At 38.7% G+C, this 26,097-nt stretch overlaps 1 protein-coding gene across 1 annotated transcript; it reads right to left on the bottom strand.

Annotated features, from left to right (window-relative positions):
- Positions 1 to 26,097, bottom strand: RIOK1 (RIO kinase 1). Its single transcript, XM_039254412.1, has 18 exons — positions 25,809 to 26,097; positions 22,827 to 23,037; positions 20,534 to 20,624; positions 19,286 to 19,355; positions 17,972 to 18,014; positions 14,949 to 15,041; positions 14,072 to 14,184; positions 13,893 to 13,973; positions 11,210 to 11,296; positions 10,672 to 10,809; positions 9,971 to 10,074; positions 9,662 to 9,768; positions 6,806 to 6,871; positions 4,294 to 4,413; positions 3,449 to 3,502; positions 1,872 to 2,024; positions 449 to 604; positions 1 to 405 (listed from the first exon to the last, which is right to left on the bottom strand). The coding sequence occupies exons 1-17, from the start codon at positions 25,877 to 25,879 to the stop codon at positions 494 to 496; spliced, it is 1,713 nt and encodes a 570-aa protein (XP_039110343.1). The 5' UTR covers positions 25,880 to 26,097; the 3' UTR covers positions 1 to 405; positions 449 to 493.

Genomic DNA, 26,097 nt, shown 5'->3' with positions numbered 1-26,097 from the left:
TCTACAGAAACCGTGGCCCTACGATCAAATGATTTCAGACAGGTCTCTGGCATGTACCAACAAAGCAAAAACAATCTGCCCCAGTCTGTCCTAAGTCTCTTTACACTTAAGTACAATGAATGTTCATTATGCTATAACATTTATGATGTCTCAAAAAACATACTGCAGGAGAAAAAATATATATAAAAATAAAATTGTACAAAGTTCTTCACTAAAATAGTTGCTTAAATAAATCCTGTCAATACCACACAGAGGCAGTGACTGGATCTAGGTAGGAGAGCTTAGAGCTTTTTACATAATTAGATGAGAACACGTGAATCCGTCTTCATGACACTGTCATGATAGCCTCAGTTAAAATCAGCAGCAAGTCTTCCCAGACGCAGCTAACAGCTCAGTGTGGGCGAGGAAAGTGACCGACAGACGCAGCTAACAGCTCAGTGTGGGCGAGGAAAGTGACCGATGGTAAATTACTCTGTGTTGTGGCGTTCTGATTCTATTTGCCCTTTTTCATCCTGGCTGTCTTCTCTTTTCTTTTTTTCACATGTTTCGGAATTTTGTTTTTTCTCTTCTCTCTTTGGGCTTCCTTGACCATCTTTTTTCTTTCCTGTAAAAAACAAAAACAAAACTAAAAGAACCTGCAGACTTCATTCGTTCAAGGTATTAACTTTACTATTACAACTAAATAAGAAAATATATGTGAAAGGACAAAAGTGAATATAACAAGATGAAAATGATTATGATTTGGTGGTGAAATTTGGTTCTAAATTTGTCTTTGGAGTTTCTTAACAGAAATCTGCAGGGTGCTTGGGTAGCTCAGATGGTTAAGTGTCCAACTCTTGATCTTGGCTCAGGTCATGATCTCTTGGATTCCTGGGTTCAGGGCCCCCCATCGAGCTCGGCTCTGACAGTGCAGAGCCTGCTTGGGATTCTCTCTCTCTCTCTCTCTCTCTCTCTCTCGGGATTCTCTCTCTCTCTCTCTCTCAAAAATAAACAAACATTAAAAAAAAAAAAAAAAGGGAAAAGAAAAGAAACTTGAAGACTGCTGGGTGCACCTGGATGGGTCAGTCAATTAAGTGTCTGACTCCTAATTTTGGCTCAGGTCATGATTTCTGGATCCTGATATCTACACCCAGTATGGAGCCTGCATAAGATTCTCCCTCTCCCCCACACCCTCTCTCTAAAAAAAAAAAAAAAAAAAAAAGAAAGAAAGAAAGAAAAGAAATTTGAAGATTGCCAAACAGAAATATCTGGGAGGATTATTAAATGTTTACAACAACTATTCTTCACAAGTTTCATACTCTAAGAGAAATAAAGGTTGGAAAGTGACAAAGTATTTCCAGTAGACAGAAAATTCTGTGCACTTGAGCTGGATAGAAGTCTCAGAAGTCTTACGACCCACAGGTTGTAAGGTTTAAAGGATCAAGCTAAGAATGAAGAGTAACATTTACACAGCAGTCATGTATCATTCAGTCAGGAGCATCTCCTGTCCAGGGCTAGGAGTGGAATAAGTGTTCTAACTGTGGCAACACCTGGCTGGGCCGCAAATCCCCCATGAAATGGTGTTTCAGTATTTCATCATGGGGCAACTCCAACATCATTTGTATTTCAAGTGAATCACAATCATTTCTAGTCAATGAATTCCATGTGTCTTCTCTCTAGGCAGTGCCCAGGGACCTCTTAATATGAGCCCCATCTCTAAACAGTGTGACTTCCAAAGGCAAAGTTCACACTCAGGAACTGGATCTACAACTAGAAGTACTTATTGATCAACACTATTTTCTGCCATCTTAACCTAGATATGTGAGCCAAGAGAAATGAGGATGGCTTTTCTGCCACACTGATGAATAAGGGAATTCGAGTTCTCGGCTAACCTTTTTATCAACTTCAAGGCCAGCAGTGGGTTTCCTGGAGCAGGCCTGGTCTCCCTGCTCTTCAGAGTCTGTATCAGAACACTCAGAGCTTCCAGCATCATCTGAATCAGAACAAGCCTTTTCCTTAACTTGATCTTCTAGAAGCGCAGGGACCTTGAAAATATTACAAAACCATATCATTCTAAACCACTTAGTTATCTACTGTTAAATGTGTTAATACCAGAATTCAGATTTTTTAGCCTCGCAAATATACGTTGAAAAACAACATCCTGTACTGAATCATTGAAAACAATTATCAGGGTGGAAGCTAGAAATAGCCCATCTTGTGAGGCTCAAGAGCATACCCAAATGAAGGAACTGGGGCTTTACTGGGTGACCTAGATCAACAACAGAACTGAGCTGGAATTTGGAAGGATGTGAAATACAGATGGAATTAAGAATTAAAAGATTGATTTGAATAATCTCACAGCTGTTTTCCTACGAATCGGATTTCAAGCAACTTTTACCCTTAATCAAAAGGGAAAACAATATTTAAACAAGAGAGATTTTCTTTTCTGAAGTTCAGAAGTTTTTAGCGGGAAGCATTTTTAAAGGACAAGAGGTTTTCTTTTTATATAAAAAAAAGTAATCTTTAAAAGGCAATTGTAGGGGCGCCTGGGTGGCTTAGTCGGTAAAGCGTCCGACTTTCGCTTAGGTCATGATCTCGCGGTGCGTGGGTTCGAGCCCCGTGTCGGGCTCTCCGCTGACTGCCAGCTCAGAGCCTGGAGCCTGTTTCGGTCTGTGACTCCCTCTCTCTCTGACCCTCCCCTGCTCACGCTGTCTCTCTCTCTCCTAGAAATAAATAAAACATTAAAAAAAAAAAAAGGCAATTGTATAAAAAAAGGCTTTCTAGCCAGTTTTAACAAAATCTTCCTGGCCTGGAATTCACTTGCTATATAAAACACATAATGAATATGAGAGTTTTCCTAATTTGGTTCTTCCAAAAAGAAATACAATACATTCTCAAAAAGCAAACTATGATCCTTCACATTTAAGCCTTTAATTAAGAACATTCAAATAACAAGAACTGCCTTTACCATTGCTTAATTAGAATTACTCTGCACCAATCTGAAATGCAAAACAAAATAAAACAAGACTTTTCCAAGAAGAAAACCATTATAGGAATCCACCAGGGAAAGACTGCTAGACTCATGAAGAAATTGCTCTTCAACAGGTTATAGAGCAGGAGACCAGATTCCATTGTGTTTGGTTTTTTTTTTTAAAGCTCACTATAAGAACATCAAGAAACACACGGTTATCATCAATAATTTCACAAATGAAGACCAGGATATAAAAGTATCACCTCAGCAACAACATTAGAATAATTCAGAGGCAGAATGAGAAAATTTCCAAAATTTTAGTCTTACAGTTAAAAGAATGAACAGAAAAAGGGCATTTCTGAAAATGCCCGTGAACTTGGAAAGGATCTATACTAATAAAATATCACTGTTAATTTAATTCTAGTATACATTAAATTTTATATCCTTCAAAGGAGTATTTATGCAAATGAATAGCAGCAGCAACACATGTTCTCATACCTTCTGAACTCCTGACAAATCTTTCTTCAATCCTGTAACGGTTTGGTACAGAATCTTGTAACCGAAAAGACAAAAAGAAGAGTCAACATAAACCTAGGATGTGAAAAACACCCCCTGTAATATTACAGAACACTGTGAACTAAAAGGTACCTTCTGTGACTATTAAAAGGAGCCTAAAATTGATCTCCTTTTAACACACAGTTTTTACTCTTGGTGGGAATTATTCTTGCCCACCAAGGTCAGAGGCATTAACAAACTCTGGCCCACAACCTACCCACAGCCTGATGGTTTTTACAAATGAAACTGCCACCAATCTGATGAAAGGAAACTCTAACTCTGAATCTCAATGAAATGAAATGTATTCTCTTCTCCCAAATAACCCCATTCTTCTCTCATTAATAGGAATCTATTATTATTAAAGAGCTTTTAATTTCACCAATAAATACTTCTAGAAATTTTTTCTTTCTTGTTACATAATGACCTACATAATAGCCACCATTATGCTTCTTGGCCTACAAAGTCAAAAATATTTACTATCTGGCCTTTTCACAGAAAAAAATACTCCAGACCTTAAAATACATAATGGACCCACTATAATAATGATTTATAGCCTAGACTCCTATAAATATCTTCTGTTTTCTACAACTATAGTCTATTGGACTTAAATGTGTCATTTGCTTTCACAAATACCAGTGAACTCCCTTTACATCCAATATACAGAGGACCTGTTAATGCAAAGGAAATTAGCCATCTCACTAGATTAGAAGTCAACAGTCAAGAGGCAGGTTATGTGACAGTAGCTTCCTCTATAAATTTGCTTGCTATATACAAACCAAGCTACTTACATTGTCTTGTTGGGCATTCATGGCCATATCCTCTTCCTTCAATTTCATCATTATATCCATATCCCTCTCATAATTTTTTACTTCGTTCAAGGTTCTAGGAATATATGCTCGCTTAAACACCTAACACACAGAGGAAAGTAAGACCAAAAGTGTTTTTCACATGCTTCTCTCATTCACAGAGCATTCCACATCTGTCACATCATAGAGGAATCTGTCGCCCTCTACAACACTGATTCTCAGCCAGGCTTTCCACACACACTGGGGTTTGCATTTGCTTTGTGGCGTGTCAAAAGGAATTTGTTACCAACAATAAAATACAAAATGATTTGAAGTTACCCTTAGAATAACACTTTTTTTCCTTCACTTGCATTCTCCAAAGCTTTTCTGAGTGGGAAAGGAAGGAATGGAGTTGCAGTTAGCAAGTGCTGTGACTAGCCCCATGTTCTTACATAGAAATATTATGTATCCCATGCTATGGTGAAAAGGGTTCAGAACTGGTGATAGATATAGGGTGCCTTATATTCATCCATCACACTAACAGCTGTGAAAACGTTTGTTAAAAAGTCTACTATGGATCACACTCCCAAAAAACCCACTGATCCCCAAGGTTAGAACAATTTTCTTTTTTTATCATACGTAAATATTTAAAGTCTACAATATTACTGAAATCAACACTTAAGTCATTTAAAATTCACATTCATGAACTGAAACAGGCTTTTCCTTCTTGAATCAAATGTTTCAATAGCTTCTTTAAAAACGTGCTCTAGCTCAAGTATCATACTCCTCGATTTCAAACTATACTACAAAGCTATTATAACCAAAACAGTATAGCACTAGCACAAAAACAGATACACAGATCAATGAAACAGAATAAAGAGGTCAGAAATAAACCCATGCATATATGGTCAATGAATTTACAACAAAGGAGGTAAGAACACAAAATGAGGAAAAGATAGTCTCTTCAACAAATGGTGCTGGGAAAACTGGACAGCCACATGCAAAAAGAACGAAACTGGACCGCTTTCTTACACCGTACACAAATATAAACTCACAATAGAGTCAAGACCTAAATGTAAGACCCAAAACTATAAAACTCCTGAAAGAAAATAAAGGCAGTAAAGTTAAACAACCGTGTTGGCAATATTTTTTGGATTTCTCGCCTCAGACAAGGGCAACAAAAGCAAAAATATGCAATGGGAATGCATCAAATTTAAAAAGCTTTTTCACAGCAAACAAAGCCATCAATAAAATGGAATGGCAGTCTACTGAATGAGAGAAGATATTTACAAATGATGCATCTGATAAGGGGTTAATATCTAAAATATATAAAGAACTCCTACAAATCACCAACAAAAAAAGCAATCTGATTAAAAAAATGGGCAGAGGACCCGAATAGAGATTTTTCTAAAGACATACAGATGGCCAACATACCCATGAAAAGATGCTCAGCGTCACTTATCATCAGGGAGATACAAATCTAAACCATAATGAGGTATCACCTCACACCAGTCAGAATGGCTAGTCAAAAAGAAATCAGTATTGGCAAGGGTGAGAAAAGAGAACCCCCATGCACTGCTGATGGGAATGCAAACTGGTGCAGCCACTATAGAAAACTATATGGAGGTTCCTCAAAAAATTAAAATCAGAACTACAACAATTCTTCTGGGCATTTATCCAAAGAAAATAAAAATACTAATTTGAAGCAATACGTGTACTTTATGTTCACTGAAGCATTACTTACAAAAGCCAAGATAAGGAAATAACTTAAGTGTCCATTGATAAAGAAAATGGAGTATATGTATGTATGTGTACACACACACACACACACACACACACACAAAATATTAGTAAAAACAGAATGAAACCTTGCCATTTGTGATAACACGGACAGACCTCAAGGATATTATATTAAGTAAAATATAAGAGAAAGACAAATACCATAGAACTTCACCTATATGCAGACGCTAAAAAAACAAAATAAACAAAACAGAAACTAACTCACAAATACAGAGCACAAGCTTGTGGTTGCCAGATGGGAAGTGGATGGGGGACAGAACGAAATAGGTGAAGGTGATTAAGATGCACAAACTTCTAGTTTTAAAATTAAGTCACAGACATATAAAATACAGCATAGGAAATATGGTCAATCATATTGCAATAACTATGTATGGTGACAGATGGTAACTAGACTTATTGTGGTGACCACCTAGTAATGCGTATAAATGTTGAATCACTGTGCTGTACACCTGAAAATAATATAATATTGCATAGCAGTCATTCTTCAAATAAATATGTAAAGTTCTCCATCTAGGACAATGGGCTAACAGGCTGCTGAGTGGAATGATGTAAAGAAATGTATTTATACAATCTGGCTCAGTTAAATTATGTATAAGGAAATAGTCATTTGAAAACTGCTTCTCTCCTAAAATCAAGTTCATGACCTAGCATGCCCTTAAAACAAAAACAAAACTGAAAGTGTTTCCTAAGCCTGAGAGTGGATCATAAATCTTACCTCTTCATCCACATGATCTTGGTTGGACCTTTCTTCCTTGGTCCTTTGAGATGCTATTTCCATGGCCTTGGAAAGAAATCAAAAGTTACTTCTCTTTATACTCACCTACAGAAGATGCATCCATTTCTCAATTTTAGTATAGACCTGCTCTAATCTCTACCAGAATCGACTCTACACTTCCGAAAAGACTTAGTGGCCTCCAGTGATAAAGGTTAGCTCTCTGTCAGGCCTCTCCAAAAAGGCTGCCATAAGCTCACAAGTTAACAGAATAAATCAAACTCATCTAGCCTCAGGGGATTCCCAGCCCTTTCCTTAAGACTAAAACTACTTTTCCTCATTTTAAAATGATTAGCAAAAATATTTACTAACAGAAAACCGAGACCCAAAGAATGAAAGAACTATTCTTTAATTCTTGAATAGTCAGTGAAGGAAATGAGAAAGGAAAGGTGGACTGTCCTCTCATTTTGAGTATGTGTCTCTAATGCCACGGAAGCATCAGCCACCAAAGAAAGCTCTTTGAACAAACGATGACTGAAACTAAGGTGACAAATTTTACAAGAGTCTTCTGGCTTGTAAAACTAGAGATTCGTTCTCTACTTAGAATATACAGAGAAAAGGAAAGAACTGTGCTACTAGGGTTTTTAAGTTCAGACACTAAAATTAGTGCTTAAGAGTTTAGAGATAAAAATGATATGTATTTATGCAATTAATATATGTAATTGCTTAGTATACGTCAGTACTGAGGTCCAGACAATACAAGAATAGAACTCCCGTCCCTTAACAGTTTGCTCACGGTCTAGGAAAGGGAGACAACATTAAAAAGAACTTAATAACAGAATGCGGTATGACTACTTCTATTATAGGCTCGCATAATATGGGAAATATACCCATGGAAACAATGATTTCCGCCTGATTCGTCAAGAAAGCTTCCTGAACTGAGCTCTAATATTCATTAGGCAGAGCAAAATGTGCAATGGGAAGGCATTCCAAGGAAAGGGGAGAATACGAAAAGGTAAGATAAAACCTGGAAAACTGTTTCAGGGTGTATATGCCATGTACTCAGTGCTCTAAGCTTCAGAGGCAACAAAAGTAAAAACAGATAAACCGACACCAAAATGAAAAGGGTGCGACCAAGAGAGGGAAGTGGCAGCACAAAGAATGGGAGAAAGTATCTATAAATCACAGATCTGATAAGCAGTTAATATTCAGAATATACAAAGAACCCCTGTAACTCAATAACAAAAAACAATCTAACTTAACAATGGGCAAAAGAGTGTAGACATTTCTCCAAAGATATCTAAATGGCCAACAAGCACGTGAAAAGACAGATGCTCAACATCACTAATCATCAGGGAAATGCGAATTGACAACTATGAGACACCACCTCACATCCATCGGGATAGCTGTTCCAAAAACAGGAAAACACCAACACAAAAACAAAACCAGAAAATGGTGAGGATGTGAGTATGTGGAGAAACTGAACCCTTGCATAGTGCTGTACGGCAATGGAAAATGGTAAAACCACTAAGGAAAATGGTATGGTAGTTGCTTAAAAAATTAAAAGCAGAATTACCATATAATGCAGCCATTCCACTTTTGTGTATATGCCCAAAAGAAATAAAAGCAGGATCCTGAAGAGCTATTTGTGTACCTGTGTTCATGACAGCATTATTCACAACGGCCAAAAGGTAGAAGCAATTCAAGTGTCCATCTACCCACGAATGGATAAACAAAATGTGCTGTACGCCATTAATGAATCTTGAGAACATTACACTAAGGGAAGCAAGTCAGCCAGAAACAGAAACAGTTTGATTCCACTTATGTGAGGTACCCAGGGTAGACAACATCACAGACAGAAAGCAGGATGGGCTGTGGGGAGGGAGGAAAGAGGAGTTAATGTTAAATGGGCACAGTTTCTGTTTTGCACAATGAAAACAGTTCTGAGATGGACAGTGGAGATGGTGGCACAAGACTGTATATGCACTTAATGCCACTGACGTGCAAACTTAAAAATGGTTACAGTGATAAGTTTTATGCTATGTGCATTTTACCACACTTGAAAAAATTGTAGGATTCAGAAAGACCTCTGAGAAACAAGGGAAAGACTGGGGCGCCTGGGTGGCTTAGTCGGTTAAGCGTCCGACTTTCGCTTAGGTCATGATCTCACGGTTCGTGGGTTCGAGCCCCGCGTCGGGCTCTGTGCTGACTGCCAGCTCAGAGCCTGGAGCCTGTTTCAGTCTGTGACTCCCTCTCTCTCTGACCCTCCCCTGCTCATGCTGTCTCTCTCTCTCTGTCTCTTAGAAATAAATAAAACATTAAAAAAAAAAAAAAAAAAAAGAAACAAGGGAAAGACCAAAAGTGCACAAGTTTCTTACTAAACTTTCACAAACTTTGGTGATCTATGTAATCTTGCCCAATGCTTCATGTCAAGAAACCTGGCTTTCTCTGGGGTACCTGGGTGGCTCGAACAGTTAAGCACCGGACTTCAGCTCAGGTCATAATCTCACAGTTCATGGGTTTGAGCCCCACGTCAGGTTCTGTACTGACAGCTCAGAGACTGGAGCCTGCTTCAGATTCTATGTCTCCCTCTCTCTCTGTTCCTCCCTCATTCTTACTCAGACTCTCTCTCAAAAATAAATAAACAATAAAAAAAAAAATTAAAAAGAAAAGAAACCTGGTTTTCTTGCTGGTTTTTTTTTTTTTTTTTTTTAACTGTATTTTTGATTCCCTACATGTGAAATCAGAAGGAAAAGGTCTCAGGAGCTGTCAAAATGAACGATTTGAGCAATTTGAGTCAATTTGAGTCTCTAAATAAATGGCCATTTTCTGTCCTTTCCTTTCCTTACCCTGTCTCACCTTTGAGAGATAAGCATCCATGTTCTCATGTGTAATGGATGGGTCTGTGACAAATTCAAAGAGTTCCCGCACAGTCATCACAGCAACGTTGTGCTTCAAAAAGAAATCTGTTGGAAGAAAAATAATGATAGCTTTATGAAAGAAAAGATTTATTCCAATTTACACAGAAACAAAGAGATGAATAAAAATATACCCTCTCCCAGCAAACAATAATCACTGCATCAAATGATTTAGGGCCATATCAACAGCTTAACAGTGCAGAACCACTATACACAAGCAAGCTGGCTGGAAATTCCAGTTCCAACTCACCGTTGACATTGGCACAGTCTTTTCTCAAGAACTCCAAGGCATGTGGGTGGTCATGCTCCACAGATTGAGAAACATCAATGATGTACACACCTCCACTGTGGTACCTGTGGGCCAGACACTCAGGGACATTACTACTTTCCTACATTGCGTGTTTACAAAAATTCTACTTTAAGAGCAAGGGAAATAATCAATAAAATGAACAAGGTGGGTAAGGATAAGAGGCCACTTGGACTAATAAGAAATGAAAACCAAGAAAATTTCCGAAGTCCTAGAAGCCTGTTAATGATCAGATGGTCAATTCTGTGACTAAGGTCACCAAAGGCAGAGAACACATCCTCTACTATGACCACATGGAAGCCAACTTTAAAACTTGAAAAAATTTTTTTAATTTTTTAAATGTTTTTTATTTACTTCTGAGAGAGAGAGAGACAGCGTGAGCAGGGAAGGGTCAGAGAGAGAGGGAGACACAGAATCTGAAGCAGGTTCCAGGCTTTGAGCTGTCAGCACAGAGCCCGATATGGGGCTCAAACCCACAAACCGTGAGATCATGACCTGAGCCAAAGTCGGACGCTTAACCGACTGAGCCACCCAGGCACCCCAAAACTTGAAAATTTAAAAATGACTTCTTGGATTGGGATTTCATTTTTATAAAGGACATGAAACACCGTGCAGGTGGTTCCTAAAGGACAAAATGCACTCACAGCATGTTAAATTCACTGAGATCCGCATGGACAAGTCTGGCATCTTGATACATTCTTCTCATATATTGGATGACCTGCAGATACAACTCCCGAGCCTTGGACTCTGATAACTGGACGTTTTTCAACAGTGGCGCTGGCCTTGAGTAAAGATAAAATGAACTAAGATGAAATGCCCCAGAACAAGTTGTCCTGCTTTATACTACACTGCTACACGCACTTCTTTTCGACAACTTATCACTGAACAATTTGGCTCATGGCAGATGTACTATTCCAAAAAGTTGTCAAGAAACAGGTGTTCTCACAGCTTACTGTACAAAACATTTCTCAGAAACAGGGTGAACTTTGTTATTCTGAAGCATTCTGGGATGAAAAAGATAGAACAAATGAACTCTATGCACTAATACAGTGGAAAATGCATATGAAGCATTTCAAGATGAAATGAGCTATTTAAATGGGAAATACTCATACACTGGATACTTCAAAGCACTCAGAAGTACAATTCTAAGCATGTAATTATTAGGCCTCCCATGTTACTCACATGTCATCTTTACCAATAAAACCCATGACAAGAACATGACTTCTCAGCAGGACAGGTTCTGGGCATGGGATCTGTGCGGTGTTTAGCCTGTGATATTCAAACAGGTAAAAGGACAAGTGAGAAGGTGACACAGCATCTAAAACAAGTTACAATGGCTACAGAAGATTAATATCACTATTGGGAAACAGCACCAACATGTCTCAACTGTATTACTGTTCTTCATAAACTCTAAGACCCCAGTGATTTTTAAGTGGCAGCAGGAGGCATGACAGAGAATGACACAACGTGGGCAACTCAACTACTGTTCAGAACCTCTAACAGTTCAATTCCAGAGGTGTTAACCTGTGAAATGGGCATCTCAGAACTGATGAGATACAGCAGATTATGTCTTTTGAGCTGATTAAACAATAAAAACAGTTGCACCCAGGGTGCCTAGCTGGCTCAGTTGGTAGAGCACACAAATTTTTTTTTTAGTCCATTTATTTATTTATTTATTTACAAATAGTTTGTCAAGTTGGTTTCCATATAACACCCAGTGCTCATCCCCACAGGTGCCCTCCTCCATGCCCATCTCCCCCCTCCCCCCCACACCTGTCAGTCCTCAGTTTGTTCTCATCAGTCNTGCTGATCCTCACAAGTGCCCTCCTCCATGCCCATCACCCCCCTTCCCCTCTCCCCCACACCTGTCAGTCCTCAGTTTGTTCTCATCAGTCAAGAGTTTCTCATGGTTTGCCTCTCTCCCTCTCCCCCACTATTTCCCCCCTTCTTCTCCCCCATGGTCCTCTGTTAAGTTCCTCCTAATTGTCCTATACATGCAAACATATGATATTTGTCTTTCTCTGCCTGACTTATTTCTAGAGCACACAATTCTTGATCCTGGGATCATGAGTTTGAGCCCCACATTGGGCACTGAGTTTACTTACAAAAAAACCAAACAAACCAGAAAACAGTTAACTCATACCTAATATCTAGCTAGCTAACAGAACACAGGAGATTTCAGAAGGACTTTCAAAACAAATATTTAATACTAAAGTATCCAATGTTATATTACCTATGTACAGCACATATAAAGTTAAAAGGTACTTGAGTAAAAAATACTTCAAATTTTTTAAAAACCTTCCTCTCAGCTAAGTTACCTTCACTTGCTATAAAAAGGTTAGCACAAAGAATACATAAACATGTCCAAAACTGGATAGAAATAGGAGGGCCGTGTAGGTGGCTCGGTCAGGTAAGCGTCTGACTTCAGCTCAGACTTGTGAGTTTGAGCCCCGTGTTTGGTTGTTCTGACAGCTCAGAGCCTGGAGCCTGCTTCAGATCTGGTCTCTTTCTCTGCCCCTCCCTTGTTCAGGCTCTCTCTCTCTCTCAAAAATATACATTAAAAATTTTTTTAAACGATTGGATAAAAATAAGAAAAGGAAACTATGATAGAGTTTAGAACCTAACGAAATTATCTAAAACTCCAATACCTATTAGAAAATGACCCATCAGTCTCACCACCGGATTGTGTCACTTCCCTGTTTAAAATCCTGCAACAGCCACTGTGGAAAACAGTATGGAGGTTCCTCAAAAAATTAAAAATAGAGCTACTACCGTACAACCCTGCAATTGCACTACTAGGTGTTTATTCAAAGGAAACAAAAATGCTACTTGGAAGGGGCACACGTACCATTTACAGTAGCACTATCAACAATAGCCAAATTATGAAAAGAGCCCAAATGCCCATGGATTGATGAATGGATAAAGAAGATAGGATATATATAAAATGGAATACTACTCAGTGATCAAAAAGAATGAAATCTTGCCATTTGCAACAACTTGGATGGAACTAGAGTATATTATTTTAAGCAAAATAAACCAGGGAGAGAAAGACAAATATATGATTTCACTCATATGTGGAATTTAAGAAACACAACAGATAAACATAGGGGAAGGGAAGGAAAAATAAGATAAAAACAGACAAAGAGGCAAACTGTACAACTCTTAAATACAAAGAACAGAGAACAAACTGAGGGTTGCTGGAGGGGAGGGGGGTGGGAGGATGGGCTAAATGGGTGATAGGCATTAAGGAGGGAACTGTTGGCATGAGCACTGGGTGTCATATGTAAGTGATGAATCATTGGGTTCTACTTCTGAAACCAATACCTGCATGTTAACTAACTTGAATTTAAATAAATTAGGGACGTCTTGGTGCCTGAGTCAGCCAAGCAACTGACTTCGGCTCAGGTCATGATCTCACGGTTTGTGAGTTCTAGCCCTGCATCGGGCTCTCTGCTGTCAGCACAGAGCCTGATTCGGATCAATTCTCCATTTCCCTGTTTCTCTGCTTCTCCCCCACTTGCACTCTCACTCTCTCAAAAATAAACATTAAAAAAATAAAGTCTTGCAACAGGCCCCTGTCATCCTCAGTATAAATTCTAAATGCTTTCACATGGCCACCAAGGTGCTTCAAATGATTCAGTCTTGCTGAATAAATGTTTCTATAACGGATCTTCAAAACAGAGAAGATAAAGCAGCTCCTATTTGGCCAGAAATTTGTTTCTTTTGAGTACCTCAGCAGATCTAACACAACTTAACAGCACTACGAGTCCCCACCTTTACCCAGAATCACACTGGGATCTGTGAGGCAGAAGGAGCTGGGACCAGTATGCCTGGCACAGCACAGACACCCGCCCCCAAGAGTCACCTGATTAAGTTCCTCATTTCTTTTTCTGCCCAAGTTTTCACCATCTTTCTGGGGTTTCCTTTACAATAGCCATGACGAAATCTTGAATAAGAAAAATATTTGTTATTGCAATCATTCTGTTATCTAGTTTTTGTTAGAATATAGAAACTAGATCAACTGGAAAAAGAATCTGAACTCACCTGAATTCCCCACTTACATACTTATCCCGATCTTTGAACACCAAAATAGAAGTTTTGTAAATTTTTATTGCTCTGCTTTCTCCATTTGCTGTGCTAGCGTGGTACACGTTAGCCTATTTTGCATCAAAAACAAATTGTTTGTGTTAAATAACTAAAAACAGTATTTTAATTTTCCACTGTTTGATTCTATCCTCAAAAGTCAAAAAAACAAAGTGAACTAAAGTAATATGTACAAGAAACACCATCATCTTTTGAATGTATCAGTTAAAATATGAATCATACCAAAAGGTACAGTAAATAGAGCTCCAATTTACACGACATCCAATTTCTAATTAAGTATGAAGCGGTTTCGAATATCTTTGCATCTCAAGTATGTGAAAAATATTAAGACATTCTTACATCTCATGATTCATAAACCGAATTTTACTGAGGACTGCTTCCCATAAAATGAGTTGCTAGTTTACAAATCATGTCTGTCTTTCTCCATATCCACGTACAAAGAAAAAGTGAGAAAGAGATTCATTTACCCACAGAAACTAGACTATAAGCCCCTCCTCCGGTAGTAACCATGTGGCAAGGACTCAGGCCTGCAGCAATCTGACCATCGATGCCTGTCCTGGGCACTACCTGGGCTCAGTGATCCAGTACAGCGACGATAATGAAAAGGCACAGTTATGTGCACAATTTCCTACCTAGCCATAAATATTAATAAAGCTGTTTTTAGAAACACTAATTAAACTATCCAGACTTGTGCAGGTTTCTTTTTTTTTCTCTTCTTTTAAAGACACCATTTATTTACTAAGTGCCTTAGTTTCATTTGGTATCTGAAATAAGAAAACTAACATGAAGACATTCAGGCATCCAAAGAAAAGCTCACTTCTTTTCCTGTGCTAATGCAGCCATTTATCTCTGATATGATTCCTCTAGTCAACATCTTGAATAATATCATTCGTGTTCTAGGATCCAACACCTAAAAAAACGCAAAAAATAGAACGTTCAGAAAGACAGTATCAAATATTTCTCACTGAAGCACCTGACCATCAATAAACTGAAGAGCTTAACTACTATGCTATTCTGTCTGAGAGTTTCAACTGTGCGTTTTTATTCGTTTTGATATTTAGTAAATAAAAGGAGACACAAAGGCCAAAGGAACAAGAGACAAACGAACAAGTTCATTCAGACCCAGAAATCAAAGTCTACAAGTTCAACAGAAGCAGAAACGGAATCCAGACTGACATTAGCTAATAGAATAGAATATATAATGCAAGCCACATAGTAGTTTTACATTTTCTAGTCACACTAAAAGAAGCAAAAAGTAGCAGATAAAATTAATTTTGATATACTTCATTTATTCCCATTTAAAACACTATCATTTTAATACGTAATCGATATAAAACGTTATCAGCAAGAGAGTTAACATTTCTTTTTCTACAAGTCTTCAAAATCTGGTTTCTGTTTACAGCACATCTCAGTTCAGACTAGCTATGTTTCCAGTGCTCAGTGGTCACTGTGCTGGATCTGCAACTTTAAAGCAGGGGTCAGAGCCCTATGGCGCAGCCATCAAATCCAGGCCGCCGCTTGTTTTTCTGCAGCCTGCAAGCTAGAAATGGTCTTTACATTGTAAAGGTTGTTTAAAAAAAAAAAAAAGAATGGTGAGTCACAATGTTTAAAGTACTTATTAAAAATTTTTTTTAATATTTATTTTTTAGAGATAGAGCATGAGCAGGGGAGGGGCAGAGAGAGAGGGAGACACAGAATCTAAAGCAAGCTCCAGGCTCTGAGCTGTCAGCACAGAGCCCGATGTGGGGCTCATGGACCACGAGATCATGACCTGAGCAGAAGTCAGCTGCTTGACTAAGCCAACCAACCACCCCATTTGTTTTTTATTTGAGAGAGAGAGAGAGAGCGAGCAAGCACACATGAGCAGGGGAGGGGGGCACTGGGGGAGAGAGAGAGAGAGAGAGAGAGAGAGAGAGAGAATCTCAAGCAGGATCCATACCGAACGTGGAGCATGACCAAAGTGGGCATGACCTGAGATGAAATCAAGAGTTGGATGCTCAACCGACTGAAGCCACCCAGGGGCCCTTATCATTTATCATTTAACCCTTTAAAGAAAGAGGTTTTTTTGCATACCTCTGGTATGCATGAATTAATCAGGGAAAGGGTTTCCTTCAAAGTCAGAGCAATCAATCTTGAGTAAAAAAGGATCCCAAAGTCCTCTTTAACAAACAGGAGGAAAGGAATTTAAAGCCCGGTCCCATCCATGCCTGAACTGAAGAACCCTGATATTTAGATGCAATTTCAAGGACACTCACAGCAGCCCCTCCAACTCCCCAGAGAGACACAGTGTAAAGTGGCCAAATCTAACTCTACTTTAGGGTCTATCCTTCAGTGACACAGCCGCTGTCACACCAGAAACCTAGGGTTAATAAAAACAAAACAACCCTGGAAAGACTGCAGGATAAAAAGCCAAACTGCAACTATGGCAACTAGAGAGGAATGAAAGGGAAGTGAGCGAGCGGGCCCTAACTGCCATTCCCGCTCCACTGCACAGGTCGGCAGAGGGAAGGGATGCGCTGAGAATCCAATCCAGGCAGACACCTGTGTTGCTGCAAAACTGGGAGGAAGCCAAGGCAGGGGCATAGGAGGAGCAACGTACCAATGTGGCTTTTAAACAAAATAGGGGAGGAGAAATAGGAGAACTGAATAAACTTACAAATACATATTTAAAAAGACAGCTTAAGACCAAGATACTCATTCTTATTCAAAATTAATTTCGGAAAAGGGGGAAAAAGGATTTCCTGCCTTAGTTATTTTAGGGAGTTTGAAAATTATGGCTACCACACTTCTCTCAGCTGGACTACACTTTGTTTTCAACACACACACACACAAATCACACAAAATAAATGAGAGAACAAGAAAGATGCAGATCTCAGACCTACTCCTGCCCAACTCCAGGCAGAATTCTTCAAATGTGCAAATGGTTCTGGGGTTCAGGTTAGGTGTTACTCCGCTAGCCAGTCATATCTGGGCTCATATCGTAAGTCAAGGATTTGGGAATCACAAAGGCTACTATTCCAAAATGTGTTTATGCCTTTGTGTAGGGGTGGGGAGAAGGGTGGTAGGTAGCAATAGCAACGTTCTGATCCTTTTTAGCACCTTCACATAAAAAAATCAAAACCAATGCTAACATCCAAACACAACTCTCTACAGATGGGAAAGTTAGGAAAAATTTCCCCCATTCTTTAACAGAAAGAATAAAACCATCATAATGTTTAAAACAAGTAAGGGATTTTTACTGAAAATGTGAAGGCATTGCCCTTCGCCCTCACTTTGTGGCAGATACCTATCTTCTAGGAAAGCTCACAAAATTCCTGCAGATCTTGCTTAAGACAAAAGATCTCTGGTCTTCCAGAACATTCTGCCTCCCCACAGAAGATGAAAGCATCACATGGTGGCCACAGAGGGGGGCATGAAAGTAAGTTACCTATCATCAATAAAGTAAAATGTAGACTTCTCAACTCAAAACTAGAAGAAGGAGTAATTTTAGGTAATATTAGCATTAAGCAAGAAGAATGAGTGCAAACTATAATCCCAAGAGAAAAGAAATGCTAGTTTAAAATAAGAACTTAAAATGAGATCACAGGGGCACCTGGGTGGCACAGTCAGTTAAGCGTCTGACTGCAGCTCAGGTCATGATCTCACAGTTTGTGGGTTCGAGCCCCGCGTTGGATTCTGAGCTGACAGCTCAGAGCCTGTAGCCTGTTTCAGATTCTGTGTCTCCCTCTCTCTCTCTGCCCCTCCCCATCTCATGTTCTGTCTCTTTCTCTCTGTCTCAAAATAAAAACTATAAAAATTTAAAAATAAATAAATAAAAATAAAATGAGAGCACAGTTGTACCTGTTCCACAGTTGCTCTGTCCGCCTTATCTTTGATGCGATACCTAACCAAAACCAAAAAAGAATATGGGACATTCAAAATTCAGAAGCCAAAATAAAGTTTCAAAATGTATCTCATCCCATAAAATTCCTAAGTAGGTGCTTTCTTTAATAACCTATTTCATAATCTCATCACAGTTCCATTGTTCAGTGATACTTCCTTCATGTCCCCTTAATCGTCAGTTCGGTTCCCTAGAGCAAAAGGAGCACATCTGCAGTAAGAAAAAAATAATTCTATCCATATTTCAGAAGGATAAAGAGAGCAGCTGGGGTAAAGTGAACCATGCTGCAAAAAAAAGAAACATCGGGTCTGTTAATACTGTCCTTGAATCTTTAATGATTCTATTAGTGGAGAATTATAGTCATTTATATCACCTTCTCTTTAGAGTCCCTTTCTACAAAGATACAGGTTTCTATCACCTTAAGACAGTTCTTGGGTTCTGCCTTAAGATGCAGACTCCAACTGGCTTCAACTCACACACAAAGTGATTCTATTAGCACACTAAACTCAACTCATAAAGATTCAAAGACAAAGATTCAGACACTTCCCATGAAGTAACAGATGACTATGGCAGTTCTCAAGTCTGGTATCTCTTGGGCATAGCAATAAACCAGAAGAAAAGTGATTTTTAGTCAGAAGAAAACTGGTTTTTAAGTTCAGTTCTAACACTACTAGTTGTATAAACTTAGTGTTATTTCCTACAATATGTCAATGCCCTAGTGTTATTAGCATACAGAACTTAGCCCAAACTTTAACTGGTTTTGAGAAGAATAAATAGAAACTGTTCTTAATTACATCACTATTTAGTTTTAAATCTTCCCTTATATTTTTAAAACTATTTCATGGAGGGATGCCTGGGTGGCTCAGCTGGTTGTGAGTTCAAGCCCCACACTGGGTGTAGAGCCTACTTAAAAAAAAATTTTTTTAAATAATAAATTTTTTGTTAATTTCATGGAAGGGAAATTTTTTTACTAAATTTTTAAAAGGGAACATTTTATACTTTAACACTTCAAAAATCTACGCTTTAGTTTAAACCATTACCCTCCTGAAGGCACATCTGTGAATTTCACAAGATTATATATAGCTTGACCACACATTTAAGACTCACTTAATAGTCTCAACTTACTAAGGAAAGGATAACCTCATTTAAGGTAAAAAACAAAAACAGGTTTAAGCATACAAAGAAATATCCTTTCCAAAAGAATTATGACCAAGGTGCTAATTTGTCTAGAATTAGTCCCTATCAGTCATGTTTTATAGTTAAACATTACTTACATATCTGCTTCCTTTTGTCTAGACTTTTCGGTGACTTTATTTATGACAGAATCAGTAACATTTAGCTTATCTAAAAATTAAAAAATACACAATATAAACAACATTTAAGGCAAAGATAAGACTTTCCGAATATACTTCTCCCCCCTTCCTCTTCTATTTTCCAAATATTGTTACATATAGAATCTCTTTTAATAATGAAAAAATGTTAATGTTTTTAGAGGTGAGCATGCAGTTGTATGTCCTTAGTGACAAGTGTCATCACTGTCATCATCACAGCTTTAATTTCTGAGCCACAGAAACCCAGATCCAGGAATCCCCCTAAAATCCTTTACCTGCATGTGCTGAATTTCAGATAGCTGTTAATACTTTATATGACTAACATAGGGAATATACACTGCCTGAATTCCAAGTTTAATTCTAAAAACTTCAGTTTCATTTCAAGTTACAGGTCAATGATAGGCTACGAGAGACCCTGTGCTAGGTTTATAATGAATCAATGTCGAGAAGACAAAGATTAGCCTGCATTTTTTAAGAGATGGTGGTTCAAATCAACATTCTGATTCCTTGCATTCAACAGCTCACTAAATGATTAATGCCAACATAAAAAGTATCTAGTAAAACAAAATTTATATTCAACATTCTAGTACAGTTGATACTTGAACATGTATTTGAATTGTGCAGATCTACTTATATGAGAATTTTTCACAGTACTGTACTGTACACGTATTTCTTCTTCCTTATAATTTAACATTTTCTCCAGTTTCCTTTATTGTAAGAATTTTGTATGTTATGTATATAACATACAAAATGTGTTTCTCAACTGTTTATGTGGTCAGTGAGGCTTTTGGTCAACAGTGGGCTACTTGTAGTTAAGTTTTGGGAGAGTCAGAAGTTATATGTGGATTTTCAACTGCATGGGGTCAGCATCCCAACTCCCATATTCAAGGGTCAACTGTATTTTCAACACCCTACTCTTAGACAATGCTACTTTAACATAAAATACACAAAAGCTTGAACAGGTATCTGTAACTTCATATTTCTATAGCAGAGGAGAGAATAGAGCTAAAAAAGCAGAAGCTGAAGTCTCTTCCCAAAGCCAGGTCTTTGAATACTGAGTTTCTATCTTCTGTAAACATTATTATTCAGCAGTAACACTGAATACACTCATTTTTGGATCTAATAACATTTATGAGACTTCATGGTTTCTGAATAGCTTCTTCATAGCCCAAATATAGTTTATGAACTCACCTAGATTAATTTTTTTCTCAAATTTCCGTAAGACCTTATCTGCTGGAGTACACATTTTGGCTGAGTTGTAGTTGGAAGTCTGTTGATTTGCCTAGAAGAAATGAGTTCCAGAGTTGAAGGCACTAGCTATATAGACCTAAGGTTCTTTATTACATGTCTTTCTCCTTAGCCCACAGTTAACTATCAGAGCATCAATACTTGAAGGAGTACCCTAAGAAAAGGTTAGGAATCAATCATATTTGCTCAAAAATTTTTTAACAAAGACACTTGAAGTAGGACAAAATTACTCGCTAAAATGAAGTCTGTATAATCTGCATTTTTAAACCTCCCTACAGTGTATTCCTCATTATTATAAATAAATTAAAATTAAATGCATTTTCCTAATTCAACTATTTACAGATTTAAAATTTGAAAATGTTCATTTATCTCTAAAATGTATAATGAATGGCTAAGGCCAACATTAAACTGGTTCTAAGAATTTCACTTTGGGCCTACTGTCTCAGGAAAGGGAAAGATCAGGTCTGAGGCTTACCACTTACCCTGGCGCTATGCACAAACTAAAATAATAGCAAAAAGAACAAACCCACAAATAAGAGAGTATAGCACAGATAAAAGGGCTCATAACAATGACTGATTTACTCTGGTTATCTCAGTTTGCAACTGTGAGGCTGACTTGTTTCTTGTCTGCATAGACCCTTCTAAAGTTTTCTACCAGATAGAACTTTAAAACATTTCTAAATACAGATTCACAGTAGAAAACACAGGTAAAATTTTAATCACCTATAATCCCAGCATCCAAAGATAATAGTTAACATTTAAGCATATATACTTACTTTTTTTTCTCTCTTTATTAAAAGAGAATAAACTCTATATTGAAATAGCTCAATGTCTCACCAAAACAAGACAAGTGTGAAATTCATCTGGTTATTTTTATTTTTTTTATACTTTTAATTTTTTTTAATGTTTATTTATTTTTGAGAGAAAGACAGAGTAAGAGCAGGGGAGGGGCAGAGGGAGAGGGAGACAGAATCCAAAACAGGCTCCAGGCTCTGAGTCATCAGCACAGAGCCTGATGTGGGGCTCAAACTCATGAACTGCAAGATCATGACCTGACCTGAAGTCTGACACTCAACTGATTGAGCCACCCAGGCACCCCATCTGGTTATTTTTAAAATGCATGCATTCTCGTCCACAACATAGTAGTCTTAATATTCAACGAAATATTGTTGGTTTTTCTCCCTCTGTCTCTTTCAGAAATCTTTATGCTCTAATAAGATGTACCATGTTATTCCTGGGCTCTGCAAAACCCTGAAGCATTGAGTACTTCCAGTTGAGAAGCAGGCTCTGCAATCTGATAACTTGTGCTCTGTACACGGTAGGTGATGGCATATCATGAACATGTCTTAATGTCATTAATATAGTTCTCCACCACAATGTATTTTATGGCTGCATAATATCCCATCATGTGCAATCAGTCCCACAACACATTTAATCAAGTTGTTTCCAGTGTTTCTCTATAAACAATACTGGAGCATCATTCTCATAACACTACTCTTGGCGCAATCTTAAAAGAACTGCTGAATCAAAGCATTTATTTTGTTTTATTTTTTTATGTTTTATTTATTTCTGAGAGAGAGAGAGAGAGAGAGAGAGAGAAAGAGCAAGCGTGAGCAGAGGAGGGTCAGAAAGAGAAGGAGACACAGAATGTGAAGCAGGCTCCAGGCTCTGAGCTAGCTGTCAGCACAGAGCCTGACACGGTGCTCAAACCCACGAAGCGTGAGATCATGACCTGAGCCAAAGTCGGACGCTTAACTGACTGAGCCACCCAGGCACCCCTATTTTCTGTTTTAAAAGCTTTTATCACATACCAGTTTATCCTCTAAATAAGTACTTATTTAGTCAATCAGCAGTTATAGATTTTGGGTCTTGGTCAGTTTCATAGGTGAAAAAAATGGCCTCTCTATATATTTAATCTGCATTTCTTTAATTATTAAGAAAGATGAACTTTCTCTCCATATTGCCTAACCATTTGTAGTGAACTGCCTATTCACATTGTTTCCCATGCAGATTTTAAAGCTCTTAATCTTATCACAATTTAAATAACTTTAAAAGAACCTACATCCAGGAAATTATCTGTCAGAAATACGAGAAGGATAAAGAACAAAACTTGGGGCTACAGGGCAACATAACCTGAGAGAAATCTTCCAGTTAAGTCCAGAAAGACGAAAAGTTTTTTGAAAAAAGAAGACATAAACAAATAACATGAAGACGTATACAATTATTTGTAAAATACCTGTGGGTTACTCCTTGCATTTGAGATATAACCTTTGGTGAGTTTTCCAACTCCATCATCCCAATCCCAGTCATCATCATCATACTCCTCCTCTTCTTCCTCCTCCTCTTCTTCCACCACGTCACCTCCACCCATCTTTTCAGGCACATTCTTCTGCATGTCTTCAAACAGAACATCTTCCTCTCTGCTGGTCTGCAGGTCAATGTTTTCACTAGAAATAGTATGTTTCCACATAACTAATTGGATTTACATACGCATTTATTTGTGATAGAATAGACTAAATCTATACCCATAAATCTAAAAGTTTTTCTTTGAACAATCATCTCCCAATAAACCCCAACTTAATACCAGGTTCTGTTTTTCAGAGTGCCATTCACACTGCTTGCTTATTCTCCAGGCCCTACTAAAGAAGTACATCAGGTGTTAAACCCACGTCTGCCTTAACAAAGTCAGGATTTACACTGTTACTCTCTCTGCTGAATGAATGGGCTCTGACCAGTACACCAGACCCAACTCTAGGAAAACCGTTCACAGATATGCCTTGGGAGGGGAGGGGAAGCTTTCTGACAAAATTTGGAACGAAGTCTAAAGCAGCCTTACCTTGAACTCAATACCACTCGAACAAAAGAAGCTGTATCAAGATTTGTGCAACACAAAGAACTTCAAATCGCTCATATTCATGAAGGGAAGGAATGGTGAACACAAGCACCACAAATGAGAGTGGTAGTCCAGGTGTAATTCAATTGGAGAAGTGGTGATTGTCAAACCCAGAGATCAGGCCCAGAGTAAATGGAGCACAACCAATGGGGTGTTTTTCTGCCATGTGAAAATTCAGACCCAGTGTTACCAGATCTTAGTTTTTCAAGAGAAGCCAGAAGTGTGGACTTTTAAATCTGCCACTTAACTGGTACATTTAATTTTAAACGTAAACTGTGGATACCAAACAAAACATATCTGCAGGTCAGATTCAACAGAGGTACCACCAGTTTTGACCACTCATGTAGAGAACAAACACAGGAACCACAGAGAAGAGCTGATAATGTGAACTACCGGCTTAAAAATGGTCAGACAAGAGTTTAGTAAATTCAGGACGTCAATCCTGATTATTAATTAGCCACAGCTTAGAGGGTTCCAAATCTCCATGGATATGGGATATGGGGAAGAGAATAATCATTAAACACCTGGTATTTACTATGATTTTGTAAACATAATCCTTAATTTGATCCTTTAATTGCCAACAATCTACAGTGGCATGTTAAACTTATACCTCGTCCGTACCAGAACTTCTTGACCTCGGCTGGACAAGTCTTTGTTGTAGGAGGTCGTTTTCTGCCTCACAGGATGTTTAGCAGCATCTCTGGCCTCTACCTATCTGATATATTGTGCACCCCCACACTCCCTTCCTGGTGGAGTGGACCCTGGAGTGTGGCAGGGTCACAAAATCCACTGGCTTATCCTCAGAATATCCAGTGATGGACGGTTAATCGGTGTACACCCATTACCATCAACTATTTACCAGCCACACTGGGCTACTTCTTCTCCCTACTTCTTCCCTAAAGCCTTTTATATGGTTATCTGGAATGCATCTGAAATAAAATCTTATTTCTCTGGCTAAATCTTATGTAACCTTCCAGTATTAGCTTATAATCATTTGCTCAGGAAAGCCTTCCACATTCCTTACCCATTTTTCCTTTATACTACTTACCCAATTCTAATACAAATAATTTGCCCAATTATTTAATATTTCCCCTCCTATCATGTAAGCTGTGTGTCAATCAGGGTGGTGTTTACCAATGTATCTCTATCCCACTAACATTAGACCTGACACACAGAAAATGATCAACATATTTTTATTGAAAAAAAAAATCCCCAAATGACTAGTAAAATCTACGTGTAATGAATCCTTAGTATGAACATAAAGTAAAAAACGGTTTCTTGGAATTCCAAAGGAACTCTTATTTTTCATGTAGGAGTTATCCTGAATTCCTTTTGCCTCACACCCCACAGCCAAATTACCACCGAACCTTATCACTTCTACCTCCAAAACATATCCCCGTGACTGTGACCCTATCTCTAGCTCCCCTCATGTTTGAACTGAATTACCACTTCTGAACTGCTTGCACTCATGCCCTCTAAAACCATCTTCTCCACAATACAGTAATTCCTTTAAATCACAAATCAGATTGACATTCCCTTACGAAAATCCTTCCTATGGCTTTCTATTAAGACCTAAAATATCCCAACTGCTTATCATCCCTTATAAGGCTCTATATGATCTGGCCCCTTCTCACTTCTACATCATTACCTAGCAATCTTCTTAATTACCTGTGCTATACTCTGGGTACAATGGCCTCTAGACCCCTCCTTTCACATCCAACGTTGAGCCTGTGCCTGGTCTCCTCTTCCTAAACTGCTGTTCCCTCTGCTCCTCCAGAGGTTAGATTCTTCTCGTTCATATCTGGACTTAACTTTTCCTTGACACTGTCATTACTTAGTCCATCAACTGATTTTAACTATTTGCACAGGGTATATTATCTGTTTTTTGTTGTTGTTTGTAAAATATCTTTATGTACTTAACCGTCTGCCCTTCTTCCCAAAGACAGCAGGGACTTAATCTTGTTCACCACCATCTCCAGCACCGAGGACAAAACCTGGCCCACAACAGGTGCTCAAATATTTTTTGAACACCGAATGCAGTTAGAGAGAAAAAAAAAAAATCTATGTTTCCCAACCACTATCCCCAACTCTGCCTCTTAGCGAGGTTTGCCAATCTGGGACTCCCTTGACAAGTGGCTTTCAAGAACTCTGGCGCAAAGTGAGATAAAAGACCCGGTTGGGATGGAGAGAGAACCAGACGGCTATGAAGAGAGACCACTCCGAATGATGAAATATCGGCCTCACTCAAAAGCCAAAGGAGGCGGTGGCGGCGGCGGAGATAGCTGAATCCCTACGAGGTCAGTGTGGCCAACGGCGCCCGCCCACCTGTCCGAGGAATCCGCGTCGTCGAACTGCCCGGGGACCACCCGACTCATCAGCAGCCGCCGGTAGTCCATGACGGAAACTCGCAGAGCCTCAGCGCACCTGGAGGCCGTCCGCCCTGAGCTGGGACGGGAACCGCTCAAGGACCGCGCTACCCACAGCCCATCCAACCGGCTCTGGGCAGATGCCCGCCTATCAAACTGCTCAGAAGCGCCAACGCCAAAAGCGAGCGCCACGTGCAAACAGAGATAAGCACCTACCACCGGGACACTGAGAACCGCCCTGACCGGAA

The sequence above is a fragment of the Hyaena hyaena genome, unplaced genomic scaffold (genome assembly GCF_003009895.1).
Source record: "Hyaena hyaena isolate Hyena2069 unplaced genomic scaffold, ASM300989v1 scaffold_481, whole genome shotgun sequence".
Lineage (NCBI taxonomy): Eukaryota > Metazoa > Chordata > Mammalia > Carnivora > Hyaenidae > Hyaena > Hyaena hyaena.
This window is presented reverse-complemented; position numbering and strand designations above follow the sequence as displayed.